The 17,869-nt window shown below is 36.7% G+C and overlaps 5 protein-coding genes across 5 annotated transcripts; 2 read left to right on the plus strand and 3 right to left on the minus strand.

Moving 5' to 3' along the window:
• Positions 1 to 203: 203 nt before the first annotated feature.
• Positions 204 to 6,538, plus strand: LOC109856118 (enhancer of mRNA-decapping protein 4). Its single transcript, XM_020431054.1, has 9 exons — positions 204 to 409; positions 563 to 628; positions 1,289 to 1,494; positions 1,657 to 2,033; positions 2,123 to 2,391; positions 2,593 to 4,259; positions 4,347 to 4,554; positions 4,648 to 4,938; positions 5,081 to 6,538. Exons 1-9 carry the CDS (start codon positions 399 to 401, stop codon positions 5,268 to 5,270), a joined length of 3,285 nt encoding a protein of 1,094 aa, XP_020286643.1. The 5' UTR covers positions 204 to 398; the 3' UTR covers positions 5,271 to 6,538.
• A 1,045-nt stretch (positions 6,539 to 7,583) lies between these two features.
• LOC109856108 (rRNA-processing protein UTP23 homolog) lies at positions 7,584 to 8,766 on the minus strand. Its single transcript, XM_020431035.1, has 3 exons — positions 8,552 to 8,766; positions 8,192 to 8,424; positions 7,584 to 8,121 (listed from the first exon to the last, which is right to left on the minus strand). Exons 1-3 carry the CDS (start codon positions 8,666 to 8,668, stop codon positions 7,698 to 7,700), a joined length of 774 nt encoding a protein of 257 aa, XP_020286624.1. The 5' UTR covers positions 8,669 to 8,766; the 3' UTR covers positions 7,584 to 7,697.
• A 285-nt stretch (positions 8,767 to 9,051) lies between these two features.
• Positions 9,052 to 13,374, minus strand: LOC109856119 (ribonucleoside-diphosphate reductase large subunit-like). The gene is made up of 11 exons (XM_020431055.1): positions 12,834 to 13,374; positions 12,651 to 12,739; positions 12,387 to 12,567; positions 11,944 to 12,307; positions 11,562 to 11,860; positions 11,312 to 11,474; positions 10,815 to 11,203; positions 10,544 to 10,731; positions 10,147 to 10,452; positions 9,837 to 10,022; positions 9,052 to 9,725 (listed from the first exon to the last, which is right to left on the minus strand). The coding sequence occupies exons 1-11, from the start codon at positions 12,850 to 12,852 to the stop codon at positions 9,687 to 9,689; spliced, it is 2,223 nt and encodes a 740-aa protein (XP_020286644.1). The 5' UTR covers positions 12,853 to 13,374; the 3' UTR covers positions 9,052 to 9,686.
• Positions 13,375 to 13,832: 458 nt separating this feature from the next.
• LOC109856117 (eukaryotic translation initiation factor 3 subunit F-like) lies at positions 13,833 to 15,300 on the plus strand. The gene is made up of 5 exons (XM_020431053.1): positions 13,833 to 14,025; positions 14,180 to 14,349; positions 14,430 to 14,612; positions 14,731 to 14,946; positions 15,047 to 15,300. The coding sequence occupies exons 1-5, from the start codon at positions 13,917 to 13,919 to the stop codon at positions 15,218 to 15,220; spliced, it is 852 nt and encodes a 283-aa protein (XP_020286642.1). The 5' UTR covers positions 13,833 to 13,916; the 3' UTR covers positions 15,221 to 15,300.
• An 80-nt stretch (positions 15,301 to 15,380) lies between these two features.
• LOC109856115 (actin-related protein 10-like) lies at positions 15,381 to 17,858 on the minus strand. The gene is made up of 5 exons (XM_020431049.1): positions 17,027 to 17,858; positions 16,775 to 16,927; positions 16,415 to 16,699; positions 16,043 to 16,322; positions 15,381 to 15,964 (listed from the first exon to the last, which is right to left on the minus strand). The coding sequence occupies exons 1-5, from the start codon at positions 17,104 to 17,106 to the stop codon at positions 15,632 to 15,634; spliced, it is 1,131 nt and encodes a 376-aa protein (XP_020286638.1). The 5' UTR covers positions 17,107 to 17,858; the 3' UTR covers positions 15,381 to 15,631.
• Between the last annotated feature and the right edge of the window lie 11 nt (positions 17,859 to 17,869).

Here is a 17,869-nt window from a genome sequence, read left to right on the forward strand (position 1 = left end):
CTCGATGTGTATATAAGCGCACCGGTGTAAATATACATATATATATATATATATATTTACACCTGTTTTTCTTTCTTTCGTGTATGCGGTCATGCGGTTTTATTTATAGTTACGTACACAGTGTGTTGTTCAGCGTTACGTGTTATATGTATATATGTATATTACATGTCCCGACGACGCGATCGGTTGGCCAGCCTGGCTTCCGCTTCGTTTACTGACAAGTGGGTGATGGCCGCCTGACGTTTCACTTTCGCTGAACTCCCTTGAATTGAATATCTGTTCCGCGTTGCTCTCTGCTTCATCGTCAATAAAAACGTGCGAACGCGCCGGTAATGAGCTCGCGACTGTTCGTCGATTGATTCATTCATCCGGAACGTTACAGCGAACAACCGGCATTTATGCCTGAGAGGTGAGTTCGGACGGAACGATTGTTATCTCGCAGCGAGACTGCGGCGACAACAATGCGCGCGCGGGGCACGTTGCTTGTTGGCCACCGGTTAAGGGTTAGGAAATCGCATAATTCCGAGGGATTTTATTGTATATTTCGCTCTCTGTCTTTCAGGGACGTGGCCGACGACATGATCAAGACCGGGGAGGACAGACTGGCAGTTCATTATCCGCAGACAGTGTAAGCCAACCGAGAGATCGTCATTTAGAAAAAACGGAGTTGCAAAAAAATCTAAAAAAAAAAAAAAACCATTTTGAAACTCCCTCTCTCTCTCTGTGTAATTTGCGTTTGCCAAACTGTGTAGAGAACAGAACTGATTAACACAGGTCTGCGCACAAAGCTACATTTTTCAAATAAACAGCAATTTTCTCTTCCGATTACATAATTGCAAACAGATAAATGATAAAACTAGTTCTGTTTTTTATGTGTGTTCATGACTAGATGGAAATAACAACTGTGTTGTTAAAACTTAAAATTGCTGATTAATTTTGAGAAATTGCAAAGATCTTTGTTGACCAAACACTCTTAGTTTGTTCGTTCTAACAAGAAGAGCTTTGAAATTTTTGAAAACCAAGTTGTATTGTACACACAATTAAAAGATACCGTACTGTTCTGTATCATATGACGTCAGCAAGTAATGTAAAGTCAGCAAGTTATTTGTACTTCCCCCATCTCTTATCTGCGGCATCATGTGTCACTTCTAATTTCAATGTCACAACCTTCCATGATATATCATTTGTACCTGAATTTATATCATTTTCTTTTTTTTTTGTAACTTTGTATATAGATTGTACAGACACATAAAAAAGTATACTGATTTAGAACATTTTGTCCTCACAGGCAGTTTAATGGACAAGAGAATCAACATTCAGTGGAAATATATAGCACAAATGTAACTATAGATCCTTCCCCCGGTGATCATGATCATGGCAGTTCGAAAGTGAAGTTGAAAAACATTGTTGATTTCACATGGGAACATCATTTGTACGCCGGCCAATTGTTGGCCGTTCATGTTTCTGGAAAATACTTAGCTTATGGTATAAAAGGTAACATTAAGTAGGATTGCTGTTTGCTGTGATCTTGTTGCAGATAATATATCATAATATCCTGCTTTTTTTTTTTTTTTTCTTTACTCGCGTTTGTACGATTGAATCTAATCTTTCAAGCGAATATTTACGTTGTCACTCAAAACTTTTTCCGTCTTTTAGTTGGTACAGGTGGTGGAGTAGTTCGTGTTGTATACAAGGAACTAGAACATAGAGCTCTTCTGCGAGGAATGCGTGGTGCTATTCAAGATCTTGCGTTCGCCCATGTTTCAAATGCAATTCTTGCATGTATTGATTGTACAGGAACACTTTTTATACACACAATCGAACCAACGCCGTCTGAATTATTATGTAGTTTAGTGTTACAAGTAGATGCCGAAGATATTTCTGGAATTAATCACCGTGTTATCTGGTGTCCGTACATCCCAGAAGACGATTCTTCCGACGGTGACGAGGTATCAAAACTGTTGGTTTTGACTCGTGGTACCAAGGTCGAATTGTGGTCGGTCACGAACGCGTCGAAATATCAATCAGTAGATGTAAGCGCACATTTTTTTCACAGTGTTTGACTAAATAGCAGAGCAAGATATGTGAGAAACTGTTTTCAATTGTTTTTTTTTTATATTAGGCAACAGATCCAGCTCTCAAGGAAGGCGGAAGTATGATGGAAATCGACCAGCATTCAGGAATGATTGTGGAGGCAGCGCTTAGTCCAGATGGTACTGCATTAGCTACAGCCAGTGCAGATGGACAAGTTAAGTTCTTCCAGGTGTACTTGCACAGTAATTCTCACAATAATCAATCACAGCCGCGTTGTTTACATCAGTGGAGACCTCATGAAGGGCGGCCTATTTCTTGCTTGTTTTTCCTCGACGATCACAAAAATTATCTACCCGAGTGAGTGTTTCAAAATCATCTAATCGGTTTAATATTCAGTGGTCATCGGATAAGAGCAAAAATTTTAGTTACAAACGCGTATCGCGTTTTCTATTTTGATGCTTGAACATCTCATCATTTGGCTCTTATCCGGTGCTTACTGTAGACGCGCGTGTTCACCAAATAGACTTGCAATTTGAAGAAAATGTGTTGTTTCTTCAGTGTCCAGTTTTGGAGGTTTGCTGTGACAGGATGTGACAATAATACAGAATTGAAAGTATGGTCCTGCGAAGTGTGGACTTGTTTACAAACAATTAAATTTGCTCCAAATCCTTCCACCGGCAAAATGCCGGTGTTGAAAGCGGGATTAGATCTTAGCGCCGGATATCTCTTTTTGTCAGACATATATAACAAAATTTTATATATATTAAGTCTTTCAAAAGATAAAAGTGAAGCGGTAGCTTGTGTGAGCGCAATATCGGAATTTCTCTTGCCGTATCCAATTTTGAGTTTCGGAATCGTCGACGCCGCCCAACGTAAAATACGATCAACCGGCGAATTGCTGGAAGATCTGTGTTCAATGGAAGAGATCGATGATAACGATGAACATCTTGTCATTAACATGTTTCTAGTCCAACCGAAGTCGTTGCAGGAGTGTCACATTGCATTTAAACCTGCTTCGCAAAACAGCCGTTTCATGAACATACTTGCACAAATTGCGATGGATATTAACGATTTACCAGAGACAGAAACTGTTAATCAGAACGGCATTGCTAAGAATTGCAAAGAGGAACACGCTTTATCTGGCACAATTGAGACAACGATCAATCACAGTACCGGCGGTTTGAACTTGATGACACCCGACGCGTTCAGCTCGCCCGCGAAGAAAGAGAATACCGAATTGGAATCCACTCCCGAAAGTCCGGAAATAGTAAACAATAATAGAAATAGAAAAGTTTTATCCAACAGTCCTTCTCTTGCGCAAGCAGCGCAAGCTTTCAACGTATCTGATCCTCCGCTCATTCATTCATCATCAAACGAGATGGAAGATCAGGCTCCTGCCAGTAACGGCAGCAGCCCGTCCAGAGAGGTGAGAGAAATTTTGTCTCTTTCAAAATCAGACGAGAACGAAATCGACGGCAAGCCGGAAACGAAGACGAATACCGATCGAGCCGAGGATTGGTCTAACATCCCAATGGTTTTACTCAAGGACGTGCACGCGATGCAAGAATCGGAGGAATTTCCCGAAGACGATGAGAATACCGTACAAAGAGAGAAAACACCGGATGAACCGAAAGCAACTCTTCCGACCGATGACAATGTACTATCTTGGCGTTTGTACAACGAGACTAATCTCGAAATAAGCAACAAATTGAAATCTATTATGGAAGTAATTCAAGATCAAAGTGAGGAGTTGAAAGTGTTGCGCGCGGAGGTGAATAGATTACAGCAAGAAACGCCAATAACCACGCGAATAGAATCCGCTTTCGCGAGAATGGCCGAGCAGCAGAATGCAACCTTGGAACAAACTTTATACAATCAAATGGCTCGACAACATGAATTCTTAGACAACTTCGAGACGATGATCAAAGATAAGATTGAAAGCACTTTACCACGTACAGTTGAGGATACGGTGAAGCCTCTGAAGCAACAAATGAGATTAGATGCGAATCAAATGGACGAACTCTTCCAAAAAAATATAACCGAATTAATAAGTAGTGTAAATGTAAAAGATACTTTAGCTTTGACAGCTGCAAACGCAGCAAAGCCAGCACTAGATGCTGCATTCAAAGAAACGTTCTCCACCTACTTCCTGCCTAGTATGGAAAAGGTTTGTCAAGTTATGTTCCAGCAAATTCAAGATGCTTTTTTCAATGGTACTCGCGAGTGTGAGTAGTTTATTATTTCTGTCATCTGAGAAAAGATAATTAATTGTCGTTTATATGTACAACGTAATTTGTTTTTTTTTTTTATAGATTTGCAAAGTGTCGAGACCATTGTTGAAAAACAACATCAGCGTCGTTACGAACAATTGAGCGAATCGTTATCGGCATTAGTACGCGAAGAACTACAAACTGAACTGAACAGAGCTCTGACCAGATTGCAAGATAACACCATACGCACAGTTCGCGATTCTATACGAGAAAATCTCAGCCAACAATTTACGGAAATGTCTACCGCGCGGTAAGAAACATTCAAAAGTGTTCGAAATGCGATATCGCCGGTAGGATAAATTCATTTATATATATATTCTTTCTTTGTTTTAAATTTTTTTAGATCAAGAGCTACGACACCCGCTATACCGGCAACTACTGCAGCTGACGCTCAGGCACGTGTGATGTCTCTTCTTCAACGAGGCCAATTCAACGCAGCTTTCCAACAAGCTCTGAGCGCGAGCGATTTAGGCTTAGTAGTGCTAGTATGTGAGAAAACAGAACCTTCCAGAGTATTTTCATGCCCAAACGCGCAAGGACAAGGTACAAGATGCATCTTGCAGCAACCCGTGATCCTTTCGCTTGTTCAACAGTTATCCGCTGATTTAGGACATCGTACGGAATTGAAACACAGGTGATTCATCATTTAATTAATTCGCGCATGCAGATTATGACTTATTTCGTTTGTGTGTCATTTGTTGTTATAAAAAATGTCTTTATGTAAACCCGTCCTGTTTGCAAACTGTAGTTAAGACTCTTTTTATTTATCTTGGCAGGTGGCTGGAGGAAGCAATACTAAATTTAGATCCTAACGATCCTGTGACGCGAGAACATATGGGCACAGTGTTAATGACTTTACAAAATCAATTAGCTGCGTTTGTAACAAATAATCCGAATCATCGGTCGACGCGCCGAATGAAAATGCTCGCTATGGCTGCACGTGCGTTGCTGGGTCAGCATCCTTGACCGTCGTTCGCAAACTCAAACAAAGACGATACCATATAAGATTTTCTATGTTTTATTTAAACAAAAGAGACTATTGTCTAACAGCAATATTCACACACAGAAGTGTTTAAGACTGGTAATTCATAGAACACATATTATGTATATCTGGGTGCTTTTCCAACTACGTACACAGGCGACACTGTATAACACTGTGTCCACTAGTGTGAGTGAGACACACTGATATGCTCTTTCTCACACAAATGGACACTGTGTTACACAGTGTCGTCTGTGTACGTAGTTGGAAAGCACCCTCTGTTAACACACGCTATTTTCATCAAACATTCAGATTTAATTTTATTTGATGTGTGATTTTGTTAAATGTGTGATTTAACAAACGTTTTAATTCTCTCTAGCCTTGGAAGCGACACTTCGTACATGATACGATATTATTCCAAATAATTCTTTTAAAAAATTTTCGAAAAAGAAGTAATAGTTTCTAAGAAATTTGTTATCTTTTTATTTTTGTTTGATTTTTTATATCAAAAGATAGAATCAAAGTTACGCTAATAGCTCAACAGAGAATTATTAAAGTCGTATTTTAGTCGATACATGTTATTAGGAAGTAGTTACAAGGTTGGAGAAACACTTCAAAAAAAAAAAAAAAACTACTACTACTAATCTGTCTTTATCCATGTGTTCTACTCCACGATTAGCAGTTTTCATTAATTTTCTAGGTGTAATACTGAAAGAATGTTTTAAGTTATATAAGTTTATTTTCTATTGTTAATTTAACGATTGTCAGGAATTATTCAGTACTAACGCTGATAAGAAATTTTGTTTCTTTTTTGGTTTTGTTTGATTGTCTGAAAAGTTAAACATTGCTTGTGTCAGAGATCAGTGTGACTACATGTGTGTGGCGAACCAACAAGTAAACACAAATTTCTGAAACCTGTATAAGCTAATGTGTGACACTTATTTTCTTCAATTTTCATAAACTCTGACTTATGTGTAAAACGTAAAGGCGGTGCATAGATTTCATAATCCCTGATGAATCATATTTATAAATAAAGAACGCAGTTATAAAACCTCTCAATTTTAAAATTATGAAACGAAACTTTCTTGCTTAATAGTTGTTTAGACGCACGATTTTCTAACTCTGAAAAAGGATTCTATATATTTTTGTGACTAGTGATTTGTGAACTAGAAAAATCTATTGGAGTAAGTAACACCACATGTGATAATTATATAATAACAATATTATGGAGTATTTATAATTATGTTTATAATTTATATATGATATATATTGTGTGATATATTGATTATAACTGTAATTATAATATACTTATAATATTTAATTGAATTAGGATAAAAAATGTATAGACTTCTCTTAATTGAATATTAAATTAAAATGTTTATATTAAGTGTAAAATAATATTGTTTATAGCAGTGGCAGATTTATATTTATATCTTACAAAAAAGAAAAAAAATCTAACAAAGCTCAGACTTTCTAACTTTGAGATGTCACATATCACTTCTCAAACTGTGATAGTCCGTTTTCTTAAAGTGGGGAAAGGTATGAGAAATCTATATTATATAAAAGAAAACTTATGATAAATAATAAGTAATTTATAACAATACTAATAATATTAGCAGAACGTTCTATTATGTATAAATCTTGAATATTTGAAGGTTTTTATCCAAGAAGAAATCACAGGGATTTGTTTTTTTGAAAACCCAATCTAATTTACTTAAACTCAATTTTATAACAATTACGTATTTCAGTTCCTTTACGTAAAAACTATTTTTACATGAGGTGTTTCTTTCGAGTTATAACTTTGAAATGTAGATCTGCTACTGCTTAATTATTATTATTTTATATACATATATATTACACACACACATATATAATATAGTATTACATACCTTTGAACATTTTCTTTTAGTATAAAGATGTAAATAATACCGTGCCACTTATATTTAAAATATTATTTTTCAACATTTTTTATATTATTTTCTACATGTGGAAGTTCCTAATTCCAGATTTATGTGTGTTCTATAAACTATTTAGACATCTTAAGAAATAGTTATCTTCTGATATTATTCAACATTTATATTGTGAAAGATATTTGTACATTTTTCCTACAACTATTACTTTTTTTTTGCTTATTTTTACTACCTATTCTGTAGCATTTTCATAATATATTTAAATATATAATTTTATAGATTACTTTAGAACACCTTAATCACATTTTTTCTTTTGTGTCTTGAAAAAAATAAAACTTTCTGTCAAACACAAGGAGATATGTGTGCGAAGTATTAAAAACATATGATTAATATGTATTTTAAACTTTCTTTAACGTTTCGATTTTATTAAAAATATATTAAAAATTATATTCACAGTAATACACAAATTCAAAATATGCAATTTTTACATATATAAATAATTTCTTACGTTTTATGTTTACTTTTCAGTTCTGTTGCTAATGCGTCCTTAACATGGGCTGCTATTTTTATGTTTTTCTTTTTTCTGACTTTACCAGATTTTATTCCAGTTTTGCTTGATACTGCGGGTGGTTGTGGTTTCTTCTTCTTCTTCAAACAGCTAAGTGGATTTGGTCCTCCTTTTTTCTTCTTCTTCTTCAATTTGCTATTATTCTCGTTTATTATTCCCGCTTTCTTTCGCAGCAACTCTACGTTTTCTTTCTCCCAAACAGTCATACCTAAACCTTTTTGCACAGCTTCGGCATATTCACGGCTTGCTTTTGAAGCGGACTCCAGTGTGGGTGTTTTCCCGTGTAAATACATTAAAGGTACTCCCGGAATTGTTCTTAATTTTTTTTGAAGTTCGCGATCTTGCGTGGCAACAATGTATCTAAAATAAACAAGAAATAATTTCTAATAATTTTATATGAAAAAAGTTTCTTTCAAAACAGAATAAACACCTTGAACTATTTTCCCTTCCTATCATTGATAGCAAACATCTTGAACCGTTTATTGGATTCTTCTCGTGTCCGCATCTGTGTATAGCGTACTGCTTCACGATTTGTATAGCACCGCTAACTAAGGAAGAAAATGCGCCTAATTTTTCGGTTTCCGAAATAATGCACGGTGTTGTTAACAGTTTTACTTCAGACTGAAAATATTTCTTAATTTGCTCCTGTATGTTGAATTTGTTCTAAAAAAACAGTAATCGAACAGACATAAAAACAATATGAAAGCAATACATAAAAATTTAATATACACTTTTAATACTACCGAAATCGCTGTAACAAGCAAGTTGTCAAAAATGTTACACGACTAACCTGCAACGAAGCAGACGCAAATGTTCCATCGATGAGAACTTGAAATGGTTGATGAAATTTGTAATTGTGCGTGTAAAACGCAAGATTCTTACGGGCTTTTTTATATCGAGAAGTCATTGTGAATTAATTTTCTTTTTCGAGATTTAATTCAACCTCACAAAACTGTTCGCGAACAGCTTTACGTCTTTTCAATCATTTGTCGACAAATACATTCGCACGTGGTAGTGCGAACTGCGAAGTCTGTACGCTCCGATATAGTTGACCAATGAGACCACGATGCATTGATAAACGTGAAATGAACCGGCCAATGAGCACACGACAATATCAAAGCGGGACGTTTAATTATAAAATTGCTCTTTTTTGAGATTTTTGGAAACCGAAAAACCATTTGTCATTTATATTATTTAATTACGCTCTCTTTATTATTATTTTTTTTTAGGGAAAGGAATTAGTGAAACATCACTACGTTTTTATCAAATATATATATATATTTTTTCGAGTCTCAAGATACAGCTTCCTTATATGTGCAATATTTTTAATTATACGGTTGAGAACTAATCTATTATATAAAATTAAACAATTTATTTTATGTATATAACAATATTTTTGTATACATACATTAGTTACAAACTAATGTTTTGAACATTTAATCTTATTAATTAATTAACATTATGTTTCTTGTTAACATTATTTTTATACCCAGCAAACAATTTGGTTGTCAGATGTCGCGATTTTGTCGCCAACCACCACACCAAATCCATATCCATCTGTGTCCTCGGTAGGATATGGTTTTGATGAGTTTTGGTGACCATGTTGCGTTTTTTGTGTCTGTGTGTTAACAGATTTGGCAGCACACGAAGCATGTTTTCGTATTGTAGCGTTTCTGCATACAGTTTTTGTTGCCAGGTCTGCGCAGTCAGAAATTGTTTGCTGGGTAATTAGAAAACCAGCTTTCCAGACAGCACAAAAATTCGAAAATTATCTTAAAAGATGTGTCAGAGAGACGTCTAAAGTTCGTTTGGCTATTTTCTTAAATATTTTTATAACGTCTTTCGGATTTTTGTGCTGTCTGGAAACCTGGTTATATGCTGTTTCTTCATACATTACGATCCGATTTTAAATGTCTTTCCTCTCGTTATTCTGTTGTGAGACGATACATACTGGATTTTAACCCCTGTGAATAAACATGCGTATTTGACATTAAAAAAGAAAAAAACACGCTGATATGTAATCAACAAACCACATATAATCGCGCGTACGTGCAATATATAATTTTTATAATTACCTTCTCCCAGGCAAAAAAGTGTATCGAAGTAAGCTTGTCTATCGGATCTTTTAAGTAAACGTTTAAACTTTGCGATTGATCGACAAAAGGTCCACGACTGACCGCCATTTCAAAGAGAATTTTTTGTGGCATCTCCCAAACAGTCTTATAGAGCAACTTCAGATCTTCAGGTATATTCTCAATATCCTACAAACAAAAATGGTTTAAATTTTCTCTCACATAAAATTTTTTTGAATATTTACGTATAGAATGTCAGAAAAATATTGCACTTCAATACACACGCAATTTAATTATAAACAAGTGTATTTACTTGTATAGATCCGTTCTCGACGATTTTGTTATACATGTCATCGTCCCAAAGACCTTTCTCAACCAGATCCGTCAACAAGTGCGAGTTAACAACCGGAAATAGCTTGGACAACGCATGCACCATGTATATGTTGCTTGTATAAGGTTGAATTGATTCAGTGGTTTCTAACATTTGCGCCATAAACGCGTCCGACATTTGAGCTATTAACAGAGAATTGCGCACTCCGTGTTTCGCAATTTTTGCCTTTAACGCGTCCCAATCCCACAAATCTGACGGGTTTACATTCCACATATCGTATTGCAAGATCTGCAACAATTAAATGACACGGGTATCTGTGTAGGTAGCCAATAAAAACAACAATAATATAACAAATACTTTTTCTCGAATATATACTTACACCTTTGCTAATTGGACTACCGTCGTACGAATCGTAAGGACCTTTTTCGGCAGCTATTTCGCAACTAGCTTCCAACGCGCCGTAATATAGCGTTTCGAAAATTTGAATATTGAGTTCGTTAGCGTTCTTGCTTTCAAACGGATATCTCATCAAGATAAACGCATCTGCCAAACCTTGTACGCCAATACCTGCGTTCGATGAAACGTGGAATTGCAAATGAGTGCGAAACGCGTATCGGCACAATTTACGCACAGAAATTTTACAAACTTACCAATAGCTCTATGTTTGTAACAAGACAAACTCGCTTCTTGAAGAGGGCAAGAATTCGCGTCAATTATTTTGTCCAAATTGCGAGTAATGACCTTCGCTACTTCTTTGAGTTTATAAAAATCGAACGTTTTTTCGGTTGAGTTTACGAACATGTTGACAGCAATCGAAGCTGTGTTACACACGGCGATTTCGTTGGAACTCGAGTAAGCGACAATCTCGGGAGAAAGACCGGCACACTTGATTGTGCCTAGACTTTGATGATTCGATTTGCCATTACACTGATCTTTATAAATTATATACGGCGTGCCAGTTTCGATTTGCATTTGAACAATGAGAATCCACAATTCCCTGGCTTTAACTTGTTTCCGACATCGCTCCTCTTTTTCGTATCTGAAAATATAAAAATCAAATCTCTTTTATGAGATGCTACACACACAAGATGCTTCACGCAATGTGTACAACTAAACTTAAAAATTACTTGATATAAAATTAAACTACCTGGTATATAAATTTTTAAACTCATCACCCCACGAATCAATTAATCCAGGACATTCGTGCGGACACATCAGGCTCCAAACGTCATCGTCGTAAACACGTTGCATAAACAAGTCCGGAACCCACAATGCGTAAAACATTTCTTTAGCCCTCAGTTGTTCGTCACCTATAACATATACAAAAAAAAAACAATTTTACACAAAGATGTAAAAAAAAACTCACACAGCGAAAGATATTGAAGATTATTATTAACCGGTATTTCTTTTGAGTTCCAAAAATTCATAGATATCAGCGTGCCACGGTTCCACATATACGGTAATCGATCCTTCCCTGTCTTTTCTGAAAACAGTTCCCATTGATGTGTTGTACGCTTTCAACATGGGCACCAATCCGTTCGATACACCTCCTGTGCCTCTTATGGGCGTATTCTTCGCCCGAATGCAGTGCACATTGAAACCTATGTTACCATTGCAGTGACAAAGATGAGCACATGTTTCCAGTGAATTCAATATTCCATCTATACTATCCTCAGACATTGTTACTAGAAATGAGCTGTAAACAAAAAAATAAGTATCAATTAAGAATGTTGGAATTGTCTAATACAAAGTTGACATCAATAAAAACTACCAAACTACCTAGCCATTTGTTGAATAACGGTACATGCTGAATCTAACGTCTGCACGGAATGTACAAAATACTGATTCGACAGGAAATTATACGTCTCAATTGCCTTCTCGATATCTTCACCGTGAATACCTATGGCAGCTCTCATCAGCATGTGTTGCGGTCGTTCAACGACTTTGCCGTTCAGTTTTAACAAATGATTGCTTTCGATCATTTTAAACGCGGTGTAACTATAATTGAAATCCCTGTGATAGACGATTGCCGAATCCACTTTGTCCGCGTTGGCTTGAATAATCTTGTAATACTTCTCGGCAATTATAGGCAAACGTTCCTGTGTGAATGGGTTTTTCGCTTCGTACAGTTGTTCCATCACCTCTGAAATGCGCAACAGGTTGTAACAAATCCTTGCTTTGATCAAGAACAGTGGTGTCAATATCGATCAACAACATCTTACTGCTAAAAGTCTTCTCTGTTTCTTTGTGCAAATTAGATATGGCAATTCTAGCGGCCAGTGTTGCATAATCTGGATGTTGAGAGATCAGGCTTACTGCGGTTTCAGCTGCTATATTGTCCACTTCGACCGTTCTTATACCGGAATACAAATGTTCCTTTATAACGCGAAGAGCGATGACAGACTGCAAACAGCGTGAGGACTGTGGTGAGATCTTTACAATATATTTATAGTCATGTAATGTAAAGTATATGAAAAAATCCTTACTGGATCCACATAATTCATATCCAACCCGTAACATAGCGCTTTGATTCTTGCGGTTATCTTGTCAAAATGAACAGCCTCTTTTCGTCCGTCTGATATAACAAAGTTAAATTTAAAAACATTTAAATAACACAGAAGTAAACACGCGGTGAAGAAGATTGCGGAAGAGAGCAATTTTTAAATTACCTCGCTTCAATACATGCATGTTTCTCTTTCAGTCGAAAAAGTTTCAGTTTTAAAGTACTTTGTGGAGTATGTTTGCGCTCGAACAATTCTGAATTTTCTGTTTGATTCTGTGTTTTTAACTGGTAAGCCGCACCTGTGAGTGTTGCGACTAATTTGCCCGCGAAACGGAAGTGAATAACAACGAATATTTCAAATTTAACCAATCACATCGCATCTATTCCAGAAGACAAACTTCCGGAACTTTGCTTGTCCATAAGGCCTGGTTTATACGGGCAATAACTGTTAACTTATGCCGGAAAAGTGGTGTTGCATCAGCCATACCGGTTGGATGTGCGTAGTTACGCTTAGATATTTTTGGACAATTCTCGGTGTTTTTACACCGACTTTTTCGGTTTATCATTAATTTTAACGAACGTACAACTCCGTGGCTTGTACCCAAACCACGGTTTAGGACCTGTGTCACGATTTTTAAAGACTTAGAATGGCGTATGGACTAGCTTGAAACGGTCCTTTGAGCCATATATGCACCAAACCAAACCAACTTATGCCGGAACCGGTGGAGTTTAACTTATAGGATTTCAATACTTCTGTTTATACCGCATTCGGCAATATTGTATAAACAAAAGCATTGAAATCCTATAGTTAAACTCTACCGGTTCCGGCATAAATTAACAGTTATTATCCGCACAAACAAGGCCAAAACAAGGCCTTATTTGCCCGCATAAACCAGGCCTTAACAATTATTGCTCGCATAAACCAGGCCTAACTGACAGATGGCGTTCTCTTTGCTCATTCGAAAGAGAAGTCTTCTCTCTGGCTTGTCTTTGCCATAAAAAAAAGTGTTTATGCATCCATAGATGCCAGATTCTGAACACTTGGTAGCATGCGGGCATGGAGGGGATGCGCACACAACCTCAGATCCTACACGATCTGAGGTTGTGCGCATCCCCTCCATGCTACCGCATGCTACCAAGTGTTCAGAATCTGGCATCTCTGTATGCATCCCTTTCTCACTCTTTCTGAGGACGAACACGTGAGCACGTTTCTCAAATTGTCACAGTACAATCATAGTACGTCCTAACCATGGCGCTTAACCTTACTGTTAAGGTGCATCCAGTTGTGTTGTTTCAAGTTGTAGATGCTTACGAGAGAAGAAAAGCAGAATCGGTGCGCGTTATTGGCACCTTGTTAGGTAATGTATACATTCTACTTTTTCTATCTCTCTAATATTTTATTTTATTTCAGTCTATTTAATCTTTTATATGTTCATAATGCTTTTCTCTCACAATAATTTATACATATGTGTAACTCAATAAATAAACAGATGTAACTTTTGTCATTTACAGGCACTGTGGAGAAGGGAATTGTTGAAGTAACCAACTGCTTTTGCGTGCCACACAAAGAATCCGAAAGTCAGGTGGAAGCAGATCTGACTTATGGAATGGACCTGTATGACTTAAATCATCGAGTTAATGCACAAGAAAACATTGTTGGTTGGTGGGCTACTGGCAATGAGGTTGTTTCATTTATCTTCCAGAACCCTTTATACATCCTGACCATCAGAATATATATGTCGCTAACCATGAATGTTTTTAGGTTACTACACATTCCTCTGTTATTCACGAGTATTATGTGCGAGAATGTAACAATCCGGTACACTTGACTGTTGATACTACATTGGCAAATACCACAAGAATGGCAATCAAAGCTTATGTATGTGTTCCACTAGGAGTACCCAATGGCAAGCAAGGTTCTATGTTCACTCCGGTTAAAGTTCAGGTTTGTCAAAGTTGTCACTCATCTAACATAAACTTGTAAAGATTGTATAGATTTTTTTTTCATTATATCTTTATACACATATTTAGGTTTTTAACACTTAGATGTTTTTGTTATACAGATTACATGTTACGAGCCTGAAGTTGTAGGGATGCATTTGTGTTCTAAAACGCAACTACAATCTCAAGCACCTGGAATAAAATCTGCTGGAGGAATAGAACCCATGATGGATCTTGCACAGGTCTCGGAAGCTTGTTTCAAACTTTCTTCATTGTTAGAACAAGTACTTGCGTATGTTGATGATGTTCTATCGGGAAAACAAGTACCAGACAATCAAGTAAGCGTAGTATATAGCTTATGACGTATATTTTTTTTTTTTTTACTTCACTCATAAATTCATTGCTTTGTCAATATGCGTAATGTTTCTGCTATTTCAGGTAGGACGAGCTCTCTTGGATATGGTACATTCTGTTCCAAAAATGACCAGTGATCAATTTGACGAAATGTTCAATAGTAATGTTAAGGATCTTCTGATGGTTGTAGCGTTATCTCAGTTGATAAAAACACAATTGCAGCTTAACGAAAAGCTTACGTTACTCACGACTTTGTAATTAAACATGTTCAATTACGTACACTGTATAACACTGTGTAAAGAAAATTTATAATAATGAATTTCTCATATGAAAAACAATTTAAATGTTTTTTAAATTAAGAAAACTTCACACATTCGATTTTAGTCGAGATTTATAATTAAAGTATATTTATATACTCTTGGCGATTAAACAAAGTATAAAAAGAGTATAAAACCATGATACATCATGCAGTTACAAATTTATATATACAATTTCTAATTATTTATATAAATTTATATATATATAAATAATTTCTATTTTAAACTTAGAACCGATTGATTGGCTTGTACAATTTATATTAAATCAATAAATACAAATTATCTATTTGATTATATGTTAGATTAAAAATTAGTCTTAAAAAAAAAAAACTTAAAACGTTCGAGCATATATTTATAATTCGTAATATGTTTCTTCCTTTTGATTATCTATTAGATTAGGCCAGTCGGGAACTCGACTTGTCTTCAAATAAACTTCTTTTGTTAAACAACGCAATACTAAATCTGTTGTGCCGAAAATAGCACCGCCTAGCCATACCGTGTAGTTCGGTTTGCTCGGTGCTGTATGGAATTTGAACGATTGCACTTTTAACTTCTCCTTGTACAGATCGCTCTTGACTAACATCAGCAATTCGGATTTCAAGCGACTTGCAAAACCCTTTGCCATAGCGGTTCCTCCGACGAGTATTATATTTTCGGCTAATATCCGTCTTGTGTCCAATGGGCACTAGCGCAATTTACAAACGTTAATTTAAAATACAATAAAGGGTTTGATTGACGACAAAAAAAACATTAGCCTGTATACCTTGATGATAGCGTCGAGTATCATAGTTGACAAAGACAGATTGTCGTTATCTCTTTCCCACAGTATCTCAAACGCTTTCTCTCTTATTTCTCCGGGTATCACGAGTCTCTTGACGCCGGGATATATAACATCGGGAGAATGAGCGGGAGCATCTTCTGTTCCCAATTTTTCAGATCTTTCCAATGTGGTTACAAAACATGTTCTCACCTTGATATCTTCCAGTGTTTTTTCAGATAAATCTATGTCATTTGATATGTTGTCAAAATAATTTTTCATGTTCCTGCGGAAAAAGATGATTAAAAAAAATGCATCGTTATCTTTAAAAGATACGCATATGTAATATATACAAGAGAAGGAAGTAAAAAAACTCACTCGTGAACTATCTGTCCACCCAAGGGCAATGCTTGCCAAGCTTTAAGTATCGGTATTCCCTCAAAGATTGGAATCAAAGTTGCTTCCTGATATCCAACGTCCAATACCAAGGCTGTGTCAATGCCGAGAGTACTGATTGTTGCCAAGTGACTCGGTAGAAACAATATGGAACTAACTTCGAAGTGTTTGAACATCACTCTTGCGAGAGTATCTCTGAACGACGTGGCTGCAAGCGGAGATTCCAGAAGCAGTATTTTTGCGTCTTTTGGGCTTACGACAACACGTCTGGCGTAACAAATAAATATTGTGTAGAATTCTATGATAAAACTGTGGGAAATTGTAAATTTCTATTGTATGTACTTGAAGAACAACTGATGAAGAAATTCTACAAGCAGTTGGTACAAGTCCTCGAGATCATTGTAGTCAATAATTCGGCGTATCTTCTTCGTTTCCGGACATCTCACTTCGGTTCGTATGATACCACGCGGAGATACTTCTCCCGCGTAACCAAACCTGTTGTGTTTTGAACAAACAAACGCATTTATATTCCCATGAAAAATAAAAAACTAGTGAATTACATTATCAAATTTTAATTGTCAAATGTCAAATTACTTTGTGTATGCACTGCCAATATCGAAAACTACCATTTGTTTGTCCGAAATATATCTCGTACCCTCGTAACCGCGAGGCATTTTTTGTTTTTCGTTTGCGTGGTCTTTGCGTTTATAATTTTTTTGTTTAATTCAATTATAACAACATAGCCAGTCGTCGAGAAATCGGTGGCGTTTGACAATTAACGAGCGCAAGCGGACGAAGAAATCATATGTTCGGTGTTTCTTCTTCCGTGCGCGTTCCCAAACCATTTGAAATTCGAGACTCTTTGTGTGTTCTCGCGCAAGCCCCGATTGGGCGCTCTTGCATTGGACCGCGATTGGAACATACTTTTGGATCCGCGTTGGATCTAGAAGAACAGACCCGTTACGGACAGTCGTCGTTCTTGCGCTGATTTCTGACGAACGCTGGTTGTGTCGTCAAATTCTCTCTCTCTCTCTCTCTCTCTCTCTCTCTTCGTTGCTGTCTCTTATGTACATACGACGAGAGGCAATCGAGCACTCGCGAGAGCAGCCACTCGTTTGCGCTCGTTGCGGAAAAAGGCGAGAGGAAAGAAGACACGCGAGAATTCAGCGAGAGAGCGAGACGCACGCACGGCGGCGCGCGCGCTATATATGTATGTCATATCGAGGTGGTGTGACTAGTTACTCTCGCGAATTCGTATATATGCGGTCGGTTTGTTAAATATTAATAACGTTCTTCGATTACTCCCTCAAGTGGAAAACACATGTTTCAGAAGTTAAAAAGCGGGTTCTACCGCGTATCAATGTGCTCAAAGCCATTGCTGGAATTAGGTGGGGTGCCCACCCAAAAATCCTATTTGCCGCTTACAAAGGATTGGTA

Source organism: Pseudomyrmex gracilis, unplaced genomic scaffold, assembly GCF_002006095.1.
Source record: "Pseudomyrmex gracilis isolate BER0280 unplaced genomic scaffold, ASM200609v1 scaffold_107, whole genome shotgun sequence".
NCBI lineage: Eukaryota > Metazoa > Arthropoda > Insecta > Hymenoptera > Formicidae > Pseudomyrmex > Pseudomyrmex gracilis.